We start from the raw sequence: 20,218 nt of genomic DNA, 5'->3' as shown, positions 1-20,218 counted from the left end.
TCTTCTAGCGCCACCATGAGGTTGGATAGACTGCCACGAAATTTATTACAGACGTTCATGCCGCATCAGGATGATTTGTAATAATGCTGGTGACGCCCTGATCTTTTCTTTAATTAACATTTTTAATTTGCCCAATATTAGCCGCCAGACATCACCATGTTAGCAATGTCATTGTGTGTATGTTAGCGTTCTAGCACTTAGCTCAAAGCAAGTACATTTTCTGGGTCACTTTTTCTTTGACACAATTTATAAATTAACTTTACATATATTTCATTCGAATATTTTGTGCGATACTGATTGCTTCCCTCTACAACTGCTGCTATCAATCCAAGATCCAATATTTCACTGTCCTGAGGGATCTTCTAACCTAATACGTCTCTAAAGGTTTCACACATTGTATATCCTCTCAAAATATGTCGATCTAATCACATGACCAGAACCTGCGTCCAATCAGGTTTCATGTCTTCTTTGGATCAATAACACCTTACACTGTATGTTTAATGACAGTACATTTTGCGTAAAGTTCATCGTCCGGGTTGATTACGTCATCAAGGGTATCTAAAAATTGGATTAAAAAATCTCTCTTGAAAGCCACAAAGGACATTATACAACTGTTGTCACATACTTACCACGACAAGTAAACTGATCACGTGTAATATTTGCATGTCTTTCTTAGGAAATATCCTCCCTGGAGAAGAATTGCATTTAGTTGCCAAGCTGTTCCTGTTTGTGCAATAATGGAACAACCAGAATTTAATTATAGTAAAAACATTCATTACTTGGCTTCGTAATTGTGAGAAAATGAAGAAGTTGCATGCAGGATCGGGGTTTTTTTTTTCCCAGTGAAACATCTGAGGGTCAGACTAATACCTCCATTCATCTATGGGCATGGCATTAATTAGTCTAACAGTCCTATTGTCTGCATAGGTATTTGAATGGATTACTTCTACAGGGACAGATATAAGCCTGAATGCATATCCCAGCTGCTGTGTGCTATATTGAATTTTAATATTTAGCTAATGTAGAGAATGCAGGAAGTTTTGTACCCTTGTTCAGGGGGAACTTGGCAGCATTGTGCATAGCTGGTGGTGTTAGATCTGGAAACTAATGACGGGGTAACTCAAATATCCTTTGTGCTGCCTTACGTTGACCACATCTAAATTCCCCACCACTTGGCACTAATGGGATTATCTGACTTCCCCTTTATTCCCCAGTGAGGTACCTTTCTCCTCATGCGCCTTTTTTGAAAGCTTTTTTTAAACCAGGTCTGCATGTATACAGTGGACTAGGTAAAAGGTTAGGTTTGGAGCTCTGTTAAGCTCCGTGTGGCCCATTAGGATGATTGAGGATGATGTTTGTCCTGTTAAATGAATTGTCAGTCACTGGACATGCGTTTTGTTTATGAAAGCGCAGTGACAGCAATATCTTCTCAAAAAAAAACAACCCACTCTTCACTTACAGTTCTTTCCTATAAACTGCTTAATGCATGATGTGCACCGCTGTCTTATGCAATGAGTTGATGTAGAGTAATGCCAACCTCTGATTTATATGATTGTGTAAGGTTTTTAGTGTATTAAAATGCACTACTCCAGGATACTTTAAAACCAAATTAACCTATTTACTACCTGCAGCAGCATAACAGGCTATGACGAAAGAAATAAACAGCTTTTCAGTAATCATTTTCAGATTTACATGCTGCTGATTTAGACCATCCTCTTTGTGTATCCTGCTTGATACACGGTGGCAGAGAAGGACGAGAAGAAACAGGAAAAGTTGACAAACTAGTCTCAGAGTTAACGTCCGCTCACATCAGAAATGTATCAGTGACATAGTGACTACTCACAGGGATAGTTGGTAAACTACGTAAGTTGTGTTTCTTGGGCGACTTTATAAAACTTACTGCTGACCATCAAACTAATGGAACAGACACATTCAGCCTGTATATGGAGAGAGGAGCAGAGAGAGGGCAGGACAGGGCAGCCGGTGTGTGTGAGACAGAGGTGTAGTTGTGTGTGGAGAAAGATGAAGGAAAAAGAAAGTGCACAAAGTATTTAACACCAAAATAAAAAATGGTGGTTAAAATGGTGAAATAATAAATGAGCTATATATATATATAATGAGCTTTTTGGTAGCATGTTTAAGGCTATACAATGTAAAGGAGGTTAAATAAAAGTGAATGCTAATAAGCTAATAAATTAAGACAGCGTCGTCCAGTTTGGCCTCAAAGGTCAGTGCAGTCAGGACAGTTAATCATTGGTCAGTGGCGAGAATTTGCATCTCAAAGTTCACCAAAGTTGATCTGATTGAGTCAATTTCATTGAAATGAACTGATTTCACCAGGAGATGTTGCCATTTTAAATTTCAGGCAGTTTAAGGGTTTAAGCAGTTTGTTTTTTGGCCGCTGTCACCAGCTAGTTGTTTTTCCCTCCATTGTTTCCATCCTTTGCCTTGGCAGAGACTTGGCAGAGTGTTTTTGGAAGTAGAATCTGTTTAGTAACAGGTATCATATTACGGCAGCTCATTAATTCCTGTTTACCTGCTACTTGCTTCTTATTTCTATGACCATGAGACATTCATTGTCCTTCTGTGGCTGTGCCTGGTTGACTGCTGGCGTATGTGAATGCCAAAAACCCATGTCTCAATAGACGTCTCAATTTTAAAGCGTTTTAAAAGTAATTAGACCTAATGAATCAGAAATTATTGTATAATATACCAGATTAATATTTCAAAGCGCAGTTTTAAATGGTTTGTTATTAGACTCGGACTTGGTTATTATTTTATGTCCGCTTTGAGCAATGTATATCAGTCAAAAATGGCTCACAAAAATCCTTAGAAAATGTTACTCAAACAAAGGGAAATAGTGTATTTCCTGGGGACTATTGTCAGCTGCGGATTAATACACATTTGGTGCTCTAGTGAGTATTTCTGGCGGGAGGATGGTGTGTGTGGGATTGAGTCAAAATAAACTAAAGTGGCTGTGTCACCCAGCGAAACATTAATGGGTTTTAGTAGTTTCTGTGCAACAATGAAGTGTGTTGGCACTGATGAAGAAAGATATATTAGGCTTTGGAGAACTTGTTAGTATGATGCATTCACTGAGGATTTTAACTGTTTTTGGAGGCATTCAGACTCTTGAACTGAGATAAAGAGATGTGACATTGAAAGAAGGCAACAGTAAATACACTATTTATCACGAATGATGAACTCTGGTAATTTTACCTTTAATTATAACATCACAAAAAGAACGATTGGTAGCGAGTCTGCAGAGAAAGACAGTGAACATGCTGTTTGCTGTAGGAGGGGGAAAAAGCTTTGTTGTATCCTTCATGCGAGACTTGCTGTAGAGAGACCATTTTGTTGGAGCCAAACCAAAACCTTGCATGTGTTTGAAATATTAATCCATATCGCTTTGTACAGTATAACTGCACTGTCAGCGAAATGCTGCCATGTTAAATTGGGCTTTCTGAAGGAATCATACTTCACAGAGAGGATTTTTACCCCTTAAACATCTTAAGATGAGAATTAAGTGCGATATCCTGTCCTTGAGTATTGTTGCTACCAGTAATTAACAGAAAATTCCTCTCTGCCTTTGGTATCTCTGCTTGGCAAAAGAGAAAAGGACAAACTGTGGGCTAAATATGCTTATCCAATATTAAATACCGCTCAGTGCATGTAAGCAAGCAGCCAAAACCAGATGCAGTTAGAGGTTTACAAACCACAGGAACATGTTAAAGTGGAACTGTTTGTAGTTTGAGGCAGAAGATATCAGAAGATAACCACCCTCAAGACCAGGACTAGTCGAGACACAGTCAGAAAGGGAGTAATGCTTTTGCCCATGAGATTAGTTTTGACAGCGAGGCATAGTGACATTGATTGGTAACCATGGTTACCAGGCAGCCAATTAAAGCAATACCCATTTTTCACTTCATCAATGGTTTTGTTTTGAAAGAGAAAGTTACTTCAGAAGGAAAACTATATATTCCTGGGCTTGATTGAGGCCAATTAGAATATTTGGCGAGGAAAGTCTGAGACAGTAGAAAAAACCATCTTGAGTCTGAGACTACAGCACTGTACATGTCACAGTCCCGTCTCCTGCTCTTCCATTGTTCAGCAGAACAGACCTGCCCTGGCTTACATCTTGGCCAGCCTGATACTGCCCTATCTATAAACAAATTAGTCTTTAGCCGGAGATATTCTTGCTGTCTAACCCTGTGTTCACATACAACGATCCAAACTGATGCAGGGGATGCGAGGCAGCCATCGTGCGTATGCAAACGTGTAGTTAAAAACAAGTACATCTTTGGCCTAAGAGCTCTGTGAGGCTTAGATACAATGGCCCTTTGAGCTAAATTCCATCTTAGTTTAGTGTGTTGCTAACGTTAGCACTAAACACAGTTTCCCCGCTCAGATATTATGGAAATTGAACGTTTTGAAAGTGTTGGCAGTAGATGTAAAAGATCTGTTTGAGAGAGCGGCTCCATTTAGCAAAAACAGAGAAGAGACAGAGGACAATTATCAGCGCCATCTGGTACACCCACAGTCCTGATGTTGCCCCGGCGTGACCTCTCCTCCAAATCCTCACATCTGATCTGCCAAGTGGCCACCTGAGTTGAGAGCTACTCTGCTGCTCTTTTGAGGAGCTGCACGACTGTCACACCCAGAGCCAGTCTCTTCAGCCGTGTTCTAGCTCTGCTGTAACAGTAGCTGTTAAATAGGAGCGTTCAATCCTGGAACGCATCTCGTTTCTGCAGTCAAAAACAGCTCGAATATGTAGCAGAGATATCAGAAAAGTTCTTTTACAGTGACTGGAGGAGTTTGGTTTTCAAGGCTGTGATGTTGCCTGCAGAGATGTGTGGGGAGGGGGATGGAGGAGGAGGGGGTGTATCATTGCAAGAGCTTGTGGGTGGGATGGGAGGCCTCCTGGCTGTTCAAATCCATTTCGTCCTTGTATATTAACTCTATAGCTTTACATCCAGTGTATAATAAAGCAGAGCTCTGCATAGTACTCCTTCTTCATTCCTAACTTGCAGCCAAGCTATTAGTTTGCTGATTTGTCGATACCTCACATGAATTGTGTGCGCTTATTCCTTTCACTGAACCGCCGTCTGAGGGAGTTAGCTGCGTGCTACAGGTGTCTTCCCTTTTCTTCGAGCTTCTTGAGAAATAAATGATGTGGGAACGCGCCTTAAACGGGATAATGTGATACATGCCGCTGCCTTCAGCTACCGAGGGATGGGAGGACACCCCGAAGGAGCGCCTCTTCTTCTCGAGCAATACATGTATAATATTTTTCAACATGTATCACTTGAGGCTTTAAAAAAACCTGTTTTCTATATCACCCTCTCAGTATGAGTGATAGGATCCTACACGAACACAACATCCTCTGCCACAGTTAGAAATAAGAGATTTCTGTATTCTGTCATTAGGATTGTCACTGTGACCATGTTACCAGCGTTAGCATTTAGCTCAATGCTCACTGACAGTGTTACATAAGTATCAGGGTCTTGGCCACGGTTATCTGCCCTCCATCACTCACACAGTAACCTTTCAAATGTCCCCTCCCTTTCAGACAATTAAATCTATATGCTGATTGCTCTCCCGCCCTTGGGCCGGCCATTCCTCCTCACTCCCTCACAGTCATTACTGCCAACACTTGGCTGGTAATGTTGGTCATTTACAGTGTTTACCCTGAAAAGTGATGACGTCATTCCCCTCATATATTGTTTTCTGAAGACACCAAATTGTAGAGGGGTCAGCACACACAAATTAAAATCATGGCAGGCATTTGAACGACATTCATTTGATATTTCCACTGTGAAAAGTACATAGTGTTGCTTTAAAGTGAATTTAACTGACTTATAGCTTGTGTGTTTTGAGTATGTAGTTGCTGGGAACTCATATTCCTAATAATAACGATAAAGCTAACAGATCAACCACAGTCCGTACACACCCACACACACACCTGAGAAGAGGTCTGATATATGTATGTGGGTCTATGATAAGGGAGCAGGGTCTTAAAACGAGACAGGCGTGCTCATTGTACATTTAAACAGTTTTCAGTCACTGTGTCAGAATCAGAATTGGGTTTATTGCCAAGTAGGTTTTCACACAAAAGGAATTTGTCTTTGTATTTTTGCTGCATACAAATGAACTTAGTGAGAGAAGATAAACAAGATGAAAAGCAAGTACTGTAAAGTCAAGAACATAAATAAAAAAAGGAAACATTTACAATAGGAAATATAAAGAAGTATAGTGTTATTATAAAAGAAAATATGTACAATATATCAATATTAGAGTCAGTGTCAGCGGGGGTCCCAGGCCTTGTTAATGAGGCCAGCTGCAGTCGGAAAGAAACTGTTGTTGTGCTGTGAGGTTTTGGTCCTGATGGACCGCAGCTTCCTGCCAGAAGTATCCAGGGTAATCATTCGTCCTGTCCATACTTGCCCTGAGGAGATACAGGCAAAGCTAATATGAGTCTTCAGCAGTCAGTTAGTTGAACCAAGTGGGTGTCGTCCAAAGTCCAGATTCCCTCTTTGTGTGACTGTCCCTCCACTGCAGCTCAGACACAGCTGGTTGTACTCTAAAGTCGCAGTTTGATTGACGTCTGTTGTGTTCCTGTTGATTTAAAGCGGTAAGGAATGTTTTCTGCGTACTGCAATAGAACAGACTAGTAGAATATAGTATATATATAGTAGAATATAGTGTATATATATATATATATATATATATAGTATGTAGTATATAGTGTGGACAGTCAGTATGCTAGAGTTGTAATTTTTCCACAATAATACAAACAGGAAAACAGGCCAACTTTGTTTATCTTGTTGCAGAAGATAATAACTTTTGCTCACAAATTATTATCTTGTCATACGGTTAAAAAAATAAACATTTTCTGGACCTTTGGGACTCAACAGTCTGAAAGGAGCTATTTTGCATAATGAGTGCTTTTACTTTTGATATCTTAAGTGCATTTTACCCTTGATACTGATGCACTTTCCTTCAAGTCATTTTGAATGCGGGACTTTTACTTGTAAGAAAGTAATGCTACTTCTACTTTAGTAAAGCGTCTTTATGCGGCTGCTCGCAAGTCTTAGAAGACCACTAATGACACTGCAATGAGCACGAATGTGACCTCAGGTGAAAGATGCAAACACACCAGTTCAAACTCAAATCAGTCATTCATCATGTGCACCATATTGTGATCACATAGGTTTGGTGCTATCTTTAACGCCGATGTGTGGACTGCGTTATGTTATCACCGGATTACACTGACATAAACTCAAATTCAAACAAGTCAGTTCAGGATGATAACAGTATTGGGGACATGTGTAACTTGAACAGTGCAGCTGAGCTCAGTCCAGTTTGTTTTGGTTCTTGTGTGTCAAAGCACCCACTCAGCATTCATCTGTCTGTGTTTATCCTAAAGCGACATCTCAGGGGGGGTTGTTCAGTCAATATATCCCGGGCTTAGGTCAGGCCCTCCTGCAGTCAGCAGGCTCTGCATCGATAGAGAAAGCACCCTGACCTATTAAGCAGCCTCCCAGAGCTCTGATCTAGCTGAAAATGAATTCTTTAAATCTTTTGAGGAGAGAGCTGCAGAGCTGGAACTCAGCCAACAGTGATCCTGCGACCAGAGCACGGCTTAATCTACTCAACGCGAAACCAAACCTGGGAAACAATCTCATATCTACTGGAAATTGGGTTTGTTTCCCACAGCAGATGAAAAGCCAATTCATATATCTAGATAGACCTGTTTTGTAATCTAACCGATGCATTGCTGCGCCTGTGTGCTCAACCGGGCTGAAAACCAATCCTGCCATACACATTCATGACCATGTTTTCTCAGAACTGATCTACAACACGTGGTTTTAGGGAAATGTATGCCATCTTTGGTCTCCATGTCCTGATAGGTGGATCCATTTGGTCAGTGAGAGCTCCGGCGCCTCATAAGCCGTGTGCTATACGTTTCCAGCTAAAAGGTCCCGGGTTTCTGGAAGCCTGTCGATACTATTGATGGATCACTAATCAACATCCCATGATCCGAATGTGCGTGTTCATGTTGTGTGTTGAACTGGTGGTACTTTTGGTGGTTTTAGGGGACAAACCAAAGCTGTGTGACTAAATAACACATAATGCTTTAAAGATATAAAACAGATGAAAGAGTATTTGAAAGTACCTGAAATAAAGAAAAGTCAGAATATTTAATGACAATACAGTATTAAAGAACCACAGTAGCTTGGGAGTTGCAGTACGTACTGAATCTTCAGCACAAATACTCATATTGTATCGGCCCGTCTCTGCTACTTCTGCTCCCTGTGGTTTCAGAAGTGATTTCCTTTCATGTAAATCTTCCAAATAACTGCGTTCTGTTGTAGATTAAATCCGATCCGCTGTTGTTAATCTTCAACAGGTTGATGCAAAGCTGCTTTATGCAACTGGTTATCGTCTGTGAGTCTGAATGTTTCAGTATTTGTGTTGAAGCACACCTACAAATCTCAACTAGTTACCCTAGAACTGTAGTTCAGGTCTTTATGTGAACCACCAGATACTTTATGTTCTCTCATAACAGTGTTAATATACCATGAGCTGCTGGGTGAGAGAAAGAAATGAAATATTCTGTGTGTATATGATGTGATATTGTAGTTTTAGACGTGCATGCAAACTATATAACTAAATTAAATTATATTTCCAAAAACACAATAACACGAAAAATCTAACAGATATACAATAATAATATATCTATAATGATTTGTCATTAATAAAATGATCTACATTTGAAATTTCTGTTTTCTAAAATGAAAGGCAAGTTCTTCTCTTTAAAGCGGACCTATGTAACGTTTGCGAGTCCACAAGGGGCAATTAGTTAATCTAAAAACAAATGTAAAGTCAATTGCATTGATGGATCACTAATCAGGACTTCTGTTTGTTTACTGTTCACCAATGTTCACATTGTTCTTTCAGACGTGTTTGCTTCTGAGACATTTGCATGGCTCTTAGCTTTCTGTTGTTTCTATCTGCATCATGAACATTTATTTATAGTCATTTGCACAAATAAATGAGTTCTGATTAGTATTATAAACCTGAGATTTGAAAGCAAATATCGACTTGAGAAACCATTTTATGGTTGCACATTGGGACACTGGCCTTGAGTATCGTAGAGCCAGGAAGCATGTGTTTTAAAACCAAGAAAAAAGTGTTTTCTATTTCATTCAAACTGTTTAATTTCATTTAATTTCAGAGTTGGAAAAAAAATCTGATTTAATGCCTTTTATTTAAGTTTATGTTGTTTTACTGTCCTGTTGAAGAGGTTGGTATATTACATAATACATTGGATATAATATAACCCACCGCTTCTTTTTGTAGGCAAGGCCAGTTTATTTTTATTTCACATTTCATACACAATGGCTATTCAGACTGCTTTATATAATGCAATTAATAAAAAGAAAGAAACACATTAAAATGCAAACTGAAAGAATAAAACCCCTTTTAAAGGACATTAAGATGTTAAGAACAGAAACATAAGTACAGGACAGTGTCAGTCAAACGAGGATTGTGCAACGGTAGCAGAGGCACGAGCTCTCCGCGCTATCTAGTTCAATGTGCGTCACACTCACATCCTCACCCGCATACGTTAAGTGTGTTAAATCTTGTTTATTTATACAAACTCACAAGTTTGTCCCAAAGGAAATTACGCAGGATTACATGCTACATTGTCTGCTGTGAATCACTCGTGTGTATAAAGTCACCAACTGCGGCGGACTCCGCCACTGACTGCTATGTAGAGAGGTAATTACAGAGTGTAGATACATGAATGGCTTTTTTAAACAAATTGCAGACAGATTTTATAAAAAATATCACTTTAAATATGCTTTTACTTTTGACAATGCAATCAAATTAAAATTAATAAACAGCTTGCTTGGAATTGAAGAACAAAAAACATCTCTCACAACACTGAACCTTTAAAGTGATTTGTGTATTGCCACATATTTATTGATGCTTTCAGTACTCTTACAGCATCTCTCGAAGAAATCCTTCAATGCCGTCTAAACTTTGGGGCTGTTTCGTGATCCTCTTTAACTGTGTCACAGTGTCAGTCAGCCCGCCTGTGTCAGAGGTGTCATTCAACTGTAGCTCGGACTGAGTTCCCCTTCCGGTTTCAAGCCCTCAGGCCATTGCTTGCCAGAAGAAATCTGATTCAGAAAAGAAACTGACACAAAAAGCCATCTTTTAAGCTCAAATGTGCAGTCCTCCGCCACAGCCCCACTTTCACACTGTTTTTTCAGGAGAGCACTCGTTGGTAGAAGATGACACAGTGAACGTACAAACAGGGGTTGCACTGAAATTGCAAACCATCTAATTTGATGAGAACGCTCTGCCTCAGAGTGTCATTTTCCAGAAGCACACATACAGCGCCTGGATACGTTACATCACCAGGGAATGGGATGTAATAAGTACGAACGTCAATGTAGGAAGACAGACACCAGTATGCATCCCTGTCCTGCTGGATTATCCCAGGATTGCGTCAGCGCCCCGAGGCCGCCACTGAGATTTGAGTTGTGAGTGCATCAAAGTCCTGTCAACAACATTTTGTCAGGATTGATGGTGTTTCTTTTATGTTGTGTGTGTGTGTGTAGTATAAGAAAATGCTCTTTGAATTTTTAGCCCACCAAGACTCATGAAACCAGGACTACCATCTTCATTTCCACCTCGAAAATATCCTAATTTCGCTGTCAGGAATTTGATAATATTCTGAAAATATTTTGCACACTCAGTACATTTCGGTGCTAAAAAAAATGCTTCTCATGAAACGAAGAAACACGGCTGAAAATAGTCCAGGTAGTGTGAGAGCTGCTTCCTGTTCTACCCCGGCCGTGATTTGTGGGAGTGGTAATGATCTGTGTCATTCAGCTCCTAACTGGGATCTCACTCTGCAGCTGACTCATATGCTTTTTATAGCTGTCTCTGTCATTCCACTTTATAGCTGCTGTGTGTGTGCGCGACAACACCGTCCCGCTGGGAAGCAAGAGAGTGTTGATACTTAGCGGCGTGTTGAGTTAAAGTTTTTACATACCTGGGAGTTTAAACCAACATGAGTACAGTTAACCTGCCGCTTGATTTAGGAAGTACAGTTCAGGGATAGACCGCTATTGGCTTGATTTGTGACTTCTGTGTTTGTACTAGATTATTGTACATACATTAAATATTGTTATGCTTATAATTAATACACACGTATTAGTAAAAGCATGTGGAACGTATTACACAGTCATTTAAAGACCAGAAGAGCACCAACTCAGACATATAATGCTCTAAATTTGATGAGAAGATTGATACCACTCTCATGTCTGTATGCTAAATATGAAGCTAGTGGCGGCAGGCAATTAGCTTAGCTTAGCATAAAGACTTGAACCAGGGGGAACAGCTAGCCTAAGTCTGTACTTTCCAATTACTTAGTGAGCTAGAGGTTAGCAACTAGCTGGTATTGGGACACTGAGCAGCTAAAGAGCCAAAACAGAGCGAAAAGGACAGTGAATATTGGACTTACATTCATGACATGGCCAGGAACACGACTTCAAATATGTGCTAATGTTGCTCTCTGCAGGAGGAACTGAGGTTTGTTCACACACTTGCCACAAAATATTTATAAGGTAGTGTGTCAGTATTATGTTTGCTGCTTTTTGGCCCAAATAACCAGTTAATACAGGTTTAAGGCCACTACACCTTTGGATTGTCAGGATGGAAAATGCACTGAAAAAAGCCAAAAGATTATTATTGTAAAAACTCTCCAGTGACTATGAAATTACATCAGTATCTTTAAATAAAGAAGAAAATTGGATAGAAAAAGCTAGAAAAGAAAACTACATATTTTGGATTCTTTACTATCATCAATCATGTCATCATTAGGTTCATAACCCTCAACAATATTTTTACAGTTGTGGGAGTAAACTGTACGCCCAAAACAAAAACATTATCTAAGAAATACAATGTTTTAATAATAAACATAAAAATAATTTAAATGAAATTGAGTAAGAAAGAAAAACATGTCCTTAATAAAGCATTTAAATAATACAATGTACTCATACATGTATTTTATATGTGTGTGTATATATATATATATCCATTCATTTACACATTAGTTTACCTTTCTGTTGTTTCAAAACGTTCAACATTACTAATTTATCTGTACTTTAGTTTCTTGCAGTTACTTTTAAAGCAGTTATTCTTAATAATCTAAGTCAGTATCTGACCATTTATTCAATTCCAGGAGACATTACAGTTAATAAAATAAATAAATAATACTTTCTATTTCCCTTTTCAATCTAAAATGTGATTTTAAAATGACATGGGTGAAGTTTAGATTGTTCCACGTTCCTCCCAACACTTCCATACTTTAGTATATCCATGTGGGTTAATGAAATTCATAATTTTCTAGGTGTATATGTAGTATGAAACAGTTGTTCTGTGTGTCCCAATACAAATGTCCTCCCAGTAATCAGCATCAACAGAAAGACAGTTTTTCATTTGCTTTATTTTGGAAGATTTTCGGAAGCAGATTACAAACGTTGTGATTCTTCTATGATTTTGTGTTGCGGCTGCTGGAGTAATTTTAGTTTGGCACTTCCTCATGACGGTGGTGCTTGTGCTATGGAATAAATATTAAGCGAACACTACATATTTCTCTGCTGCTCGGCGGTTCCTCTTGTCTGCAGACAAGCTCTCCCACAGTCCTCTCTGTGTCGGATGACAGGCATGTGAATGGGAATGGCGAGGGGAAAGCCCTGCGCCAGGGCGAAAGCAGAATGGAGGAAGGGCTGCTTTGCATGTCAGATTTACAGGAGCTGTCAGCCGCTGCCTGTGAACTGCTGGATGCTGGTGGAATGACCAAAACTGACCTGCTTTCACAACACGAAACTCACAGGGGTGGTGGTTTGTATCGTTCTGAGCTTAGCTGTGGATTCCCCCTGAGGCCGAGCTGAATTTCTTTGTAGTGTTAACCAAAGTCTCTCATTACATCATAAACGTGACATTTCTCTCTCTGCGGTTGCTAATTTATGTTACATTGAGCACCAAAATAGCCCCGTAAATCTCCTCATCCTTTTACTAGTACGGCTCGCTACCTGCTGGTTGCAACATCAGTACATTATGAAAGAGTGTGAGCGCCCCACACACACACACACACACACACACACACACTCCCCCGTTGAGCTAATATTCGATTTGAGAATTTTTTTCGCTTTCAGATTGACTGACGCTTTATGGCAGCACACGAGCAGAAACCGCCCCTTAAGGCATCAGATGCACATTTTTCCAACATGTCGATTATTTTATGTGCCACAAAATAATCATCATACAATATATATTCTTAGTGTTTGTTTTTTATTCGTGTAGTTATTTGCTTAAACTTGTGTTTACCAAAAAGAAGAAATTGAAATTGTACTCAGTCCTGTCTCCAGGGGGCATGAATTATTGGTTCCAAACAATGATTTTATTGGTGCAATATGGTGTTGTTGGTTGTTATTGGACGTAGCCTTGGTTTAGTCCCATCTGTGATTGAAACACTGTCTTACCCAATGACTCCATGTTGTGATTTCAGTTATGGAGGAACGTATAGCGCTGAGGTTACAGGACTGTTCATTGCTGTGAGTTTTTACAGTCTGGACCCACGAAGGAAAGACAGCTAACGTTAGCTCTAACATTATAGCTTCTCTAATGTGTAACAAACACAACACTAAGTGATGACTCAGCAAATGTATAGGGAGTATGATGAAAAGTAACGTCCAGCAGGGGTCAGTACTAATGTTAAAAGAGAGGCTGTAGCTTCCACTCAGAAAGTGAACGCTGAAAAAGTTGAAGCTAGTTAGCCTAGCTTGCTAGTTTCCATTATTTGAGTTCAGTACAAACCTAACAGCAACAACAAGTGCCCCTAAATACTGAATGCCCTGAATCGCTAATGGTTCATAACAACGCCATGTGGGCTTGCTCATAGGCTTCATAAGGCTATGTGTTCCAGTCAGTAGTGCACCATGTTAGATGTTTATATTCGTCCAAAAATGTTTTTATCCTTTTTTATCCAAAAGCTGCACTATAGTTTTTATTTCCAACAAAATAAAGAGAATTCAAAATTTCACTTTGACTTTATTATTCAAGACCACCGTGATGCATTCGCTCTAGTTTAGATTTGGAGAAGTCTGAGATTTCTTGTTGTGTGTTTATAGGCAAAAAGATGTCCGGGTTTGAACTTAATTAACAAAACATTAAAGAAAAAGTAATGTATACTGCAAAGCAAGAGTCATTTTAAATAACGTGCTGAACAGTATGTTCTGGCTGCCGGCCCCCAGAGTACGAGGACTGCATGCTACGGAAAATAAGAAGCTGCCCATGACTTGTTCTACAGTCTGCTTCTTATATAATAGTAATCACTGTGGTGAAATTCAGATGCCAGCGCTGCTGACACTTATCTGCCAAAGCGTCAGCGTTTGAATCTTAATTTTTAAATGTTATTTTTAGCCTTCAAAAGATTTGCATGTAAGCAGTGGCAGAAACAGTCTTATGGGTGGATTTTGTATCTCTGTGTTAATGCAAACGTCCAAAACATCAGCACCACCTTCTCCTTGATTTCATCTTTGACATTTTTATTTTTCGTGGTGGCCGATGTGACACCCAAAGGGGGTGAAACCACGTACAGGCTGCACAGGCTGGGGCTGCAATCAGCTGCAGGCATAAAGCCCCGGTGCAAACGCTTGCTCTCCTGTCTGTGTCTCTGGGCTTCAGTACATTGTTTGAAGCAGACTAAGCTGCATGGCGACAGAGGCTTTTTGAGTGCCAGGTTCCCATTCACACTGATCACACATTAGACTGATCAAATCAGACTCCAGGCCTGCTTCCTGACTAACTCAATTTGCTCTCATACGCTTCCCTTTTCACGCTGAGCACACGCACGCAGACACCCAAACACACACACACACACACACACACACAGGCCTGGATGCACGCTTAAACATCTGCACACAAACAGAAAACCAACAGAGAGTGGGGCAGTACCCATTGAGCTCTAATGAAAAGCAGAAAAAGCCGTTACCTTGGCAACTGCCAGCATACATCTTCAGGAGGACCCAGATTTCCTGTCTGACTGCGATCGTATTGTTTTGGTTCTCTTTTGATAGCTGCAGCATCCCTAGACGGATTATCTCACCGCTGGCAAGAATTTATGCTAAATCATCGCGAATTAAACAGCAGCCGTTTGCGCAGACAGGAAGCCGCCGCGCTGAAAATCCTCTGTCACACATTCAACACCTCCGACTCCGACAAAACACCACAAACTCTTAAAACACACACACGTGTAATCAATCTGAGGGATTTTTTATGTTGGCCTTGAGCCGGTTGCTGCTCTACGCAGAGCCCCTCCACGCCGAGAACACTGCTGCCAAAAGCAGAGGATCATGGGAATTAAACTGTCAGTGTGATTTATCCAAATTACCCTCTAACATACAAAGCGGTGTAGTCACTACGGTTTGAATGAACATGTTTATTATGACAGAATATCCACGGAAAATGTATTTTTTTTTGCAGAATAACCTGGAATAAAATGGAGACAGATCTCCCATCAAGGCACTAAAACCACAGGGTGCTGACCTTTTTTTTTTTTTTGGATGAGTGAGGATGAGTGTATTTCCTGGCAATGAGGATTTAACCCCTCACAGTACAGTCTATTCCACACACATACTGCATCAACATGAAGTCATACGTGTCTGGAATATATTTGATTTTACAAAGCATTGGGGTCCACGCTGTTCTCGTCATTATCGTTCTCATCAACATAATCAGATTATTGTAATTATTATAATTGCCTGTGCAGTGTTTGTAATCTTTGTATGTCGGTCCAAACAGGAAACAAATCAGACCCCTGTGTGATTTCTCATTTGAAAACACATGGGAGGTTGGAGGAGGGGCAGAAGATTGACCTTTTTAGCCCAGTGTAGCTCCTTGGTGTAATTTAAACATCCATGACACTTTTAAAAAATCCCAACGACAGTTAACTATCCTCCCTCCGAGCCATAGATGCTCCTCTGTGGTTAAATAACACAGGGGATAATTAACTGTGTGCAGTGTGTTCTCTACTGTGACATCTTTCTCCTTGGGATTTGGGTTTGTGATGATGTTTCTGTAGGTGGCGAAATGCTAAATTTAAGCAACAAACAGGAAACGTGAAAGGAATCATCTTCAGGAAAACTAAACAGAAGTCAATTTAAAGGCCCTAAAAACAATGAAGATGGTTTTTGAGTGTTAAATTTGTTGCTTAGTTTTTATAAAATAAATTCCCCCTGGGATTATTAAAGTATTTCTGATTCTGATTCAGAGGCTTTTTTAAACAAGATCATGTTTCTTGTAAAATGTTGCTTTTGTGTGTGTGAAACTCTCTTAATGCTGAACATTTTATTATTCTCTAACTTGGTAATTACAGGATTGCCGCTAATGGGTTGTTTTGTCTGTGATTCATGACTTGGAGACGGCCTTGGCTTGCATGTGTCAGGCAGTCAAATGACTCTCTTAACACTTTTCTTCCCCTAATAGCTTCACGTTTTAGGCTCGCACAATAAATCGAAATATTGGCGAAATGGCAACATGGCCGAGTGCAATATCCAAACCGCAGAAGCTGTCAGTTTTGGGTAAAGATCAAATTTTACTAAAGCGTGCAGCCCTTCTATCTTTATTTGTTGGACAGACCTTTCCCTTGCACTTCTCACTGACTTCTGCATGACAGGAGGTGACATACTGTGTAGCCATCCGGTCACAGGAGACTCTGTCCCCTGATACAGGAGCTGCTGTGACGTAATCGCGTCCAAGTTGCTGATGTTGACAATAGAGGAACCTTGTGTGGGTTGCACACGTTGAGATGCGGCTTTGCTGTGCTTTCCACCGGTTAGTGACACAGACAGAAACTCTAAAACCTCTTTACCTGCATCTGTGGATCTCTGTGGTATCAAAACCTATATATGTTTCAGAGAGTATGACTGATGCATAGGATGTGCTGACTTTACTTGCTGTTGGTGTCAGTGGTGTTGAAAGAGGTGCTCGAACGCGTACATATGTGTGTGCATGTGAGAGTTCGACCCTAAACCAGCACAAAAATGTGAAGACGTGTTTGATTCGAGTTTAATCTGTTGACATACATTTTCTGTGGCTTGCATCACAATATAAACCCTGAATAATGGCAAATGAAGGATAAATTGGGCCATAAAAATGGATTAGTTATTGGTATTAGTGCAGCTCTAGCTAATGTGGCTAATTAGCAACATTTGTTAATTAGCGGCCTCATCTGTACGTAGTGGTTGGTAATTAGCCACTTTCATCATGCCATTGTGTTAAACTAAGATGGTGAACATGTTAAACGTCATCCCTTGTTGTGATCCTGTTAGCGTGTTAGCAGTAGTTTAATCATAAACCGATACAGAGGTCTATGAGACAGGCTAGCCCTCATCTCACACACAACTTAGTTTAATGCTACCTACAGTTCAGGAGTTAATTATAGTTCGATATATATAGCATATGTTTATTGCTGTTATTTACAGTAATTTAATTTCCTGTTTAGTTTACTGTTTAAAATGAGCTGCTATAGTTGCTGTTACTGTTTTGGACCATTGATTTTTTTTTATTGTAATGTTATACTACTTATTACAGTCACAATTCTTCCTATAACCAAACTTAAGGGGTTCCCTATCAAACATTTCTGTTCACGATATGTGTACATGGTGATAAAGAAGAACAATATACACTCAATATTCTAACTGTCTAATGCTGCTGTTGGTATTAGCCTTAAACATTTGGTGTCAGTCAGGCTCTAATTGTTAGTTTAGCCATCCAGTGAACTCGTGTATTTTACTATATTCTGCTGACACATAACGTTTTCATTGTCTTCTGTCTGATCCAAAGTTTGTCTCGTTGCTCTTCATTTGCTCGTTGCCCTTTTTCTGAACTGTATTTAGGCTCTCACTGCTCATTTACAAGGAACCCCGTCATTATAGCAAAAGTCACACAGATTCACATGTAGGATGTTTATCGGACACAGTTCTGATGACCTTTGACCCCACCAGGTTGGCAGACACTTTGGCTAAACAAATCCGGCTACAGTCTTTGTGCAAAGGGATCTGTCTGTGCTCTTCGCTGTAATTTCCCTTCTGTGGTGTGTCCCAGGAAAAAGCACATGAAGAAACAGCTATAAATGAGAATGAATCCAGACTGTGGTTTGCACTTGGTTCATTTTGTTTTGCTAAGCTTTCCAAGCCCGAGGCTTTGGCTATTACATGTCACCATCTGTCTCCTTATGCACATAAGTCTGTGCATTTAGTATTACATTCTGTCTCACTGTGAATCTAACTTGGAAGAGGGGGGAAACTCAGACGCTTGCATCTGATGAGGTTATTTGACGCCACTTGCTTTTGAATTGCATTGTTCAGTGTTGTGCTGTACAGCTAAAAAAAAAAAAGAAAATTAATCAGTGACTTTGTTTGAGTTTGAGTCATTTTTCAAGCTGCCAAATATTTCAGTTTATCATACAGTATGTGAGGATTTGATGTCTTCCTTTGCTTTATATGCTCATACCTTAAATATCTTTTGTTTTTAAAACAAGACAGTGGAAGGCATCACTTTGGCTTCTGTGACGTGGCCTTTTTTTAACAATTTTTAATGCCATTTTGTAGATGCAACTTATTGATTAAAAGAGAAAAAAATTTACATTCATTTTGTAATGAAAACAACTGCTCGATGCAGCCCCAGCCTGGTGTTAAAGTGCCTATAACTTCTATCATTATAAAAGTTATTGTGTAAAGTTCTACTTCTTCCTCATAATCCATATCCCATAAATAAGCTAATGCTCTGCAGTGAGATTGATCCAATATCCCAGTGGCTCTGCTAGCAGCCTTGGCTGATAATGTTTGTATCTGCTGCTCTGTGGTTTCAGTGTACAGGCAATGAGAGGACAAGGTGTTAGGCTGACAAATGACTCTTGTACATATCTTTTGCTAACAGAGAAAGGCCTAAGACCCAGCAGAGCCAAACAACTTTCACCAATCCTCAAGTGGATCATGCAGCAGCATCTATTAATGTCATCTTCTCTTCCTCCTCCTCCTCCCCAGACGGCCTATAAGCCCTGGCTGTGCGCTCAGTATTTCCCCACCACCCAGCAGTCCTGTCAGAAGAGGGTACCGTGCCACCAGTACTGCCTGGAGGTCCAGCAAAGCTGTCCGTTCATCCTGCCCGATAACGATGACCTGATCCACGGCGGCAGCCCCAGCTTCATCTGCACAGGTTAATACCGACTCACTCTCACTTCCTGTTTACAACAGTGGCAGATGAGTGCCGAGTGTTTTGCGTGTGGGTGTTTGTGTTGGCCTTGCGTTCCCTACTGCCTCAGAGAAAACCTACTAATTTAATTTATGTTAGCGAAATAGCATTTTATAAAGCGATGCACAATATTAATTCATGCACAATGTGTGTCTCCACGTTTACTGGATGGTATTCCTCCAGGAAAAGAGCAAAGTGTTTGTGAAGGCTTTCTGATGACATCTAGTGGTGTATTTGAGCACAGCCGAGCTCAGACAAGGACATTTTAACAATGCATTGATAAACTGAATTTGGCCTGTCTCTCAACATTTACTGTGGTTTATACTGTAGTACTCACCAAGGACTCTGCCTCGGAGGACCAGACGCTGGCTGTGTGCCAACAAACAAATTATCCTGAAGAGCTGAGCATCATTTTAAAGGCCCTGCCACAGCCACACTGGTGTTTGTGTTACTCTGGCTGGTGAGACTGGTGCTCAGGTTGACACTGGGTGGACCTGTAGTGAGAATTATGTAAGATCAGCCAAAAGTTTTTGAGCTGAGGGACTGTTTAATAGTCCTTTAATAGCAGGTGGAGGGTATTTTTTCATTTTGCTGAAGGGAGGGTAGACAGACTTTTTTTGGGAGAGCAGGAGAGGGTCTTTTCATTTTCAGCTCTCTTTATGGCGCACTTTATCATACGTAGTGTCACTGTCACTCTTTCAGGCATCCATTTTTCACCTCAGTCCACAACCTAATAGGACCAACATGTGAGTTATGAGAAACACAGAATATGGATGTTAATAAATTAACGGATATTAGTGTTTAAAAGACCAGTGTGTAGGATTTAGTGTCATCTAGAATACAGCTCAGCCTTCGAAGCGTGTAGGAAAAACTACGGTGG

The 20,218-nt window shown here is 40.1% G+C and overlaps 1 protein-coding gene across 1 annotated transcript in view; it reads left to right on the top strand.

The window, feature by feature from the left end:
• fam155a (family with sequence similarity 155 member A) overlaps positions 1 to 20,218 on the top strand; it is a gene marked incomplete in the record, with an annotated part of 25,773 nt that overhangs the window by 397 nt on the left and 5,158 nt on the right. The window contains 1 exon segment of the mRNA XM_035678011.1: positions 19,131 to 19,302. Coding sequence (XP_035533904.1) covers positions 19,131 to 19,302 — 172 coding nt within the window.

This window comes from Morone saxatilis, unplaced genomic scaffold (genome assembly GCF_004916995.1).
Source record: "Morone saxatilis isolate NCDOM2014 unplaced genomic scaffold, NCSU_SB_2.0 Contig6, whole genome shotgun sequence".
Lineage (NCBI taxonomy): Eukaryota > Metazoa > Chordata > Actinopteri > Moronidae > Morone > Morone saxatilis.
Note: the sequence above shows the minus strand (reverse complement) of the source record. Positions and strands in the feature narration are given on the sequence as shown.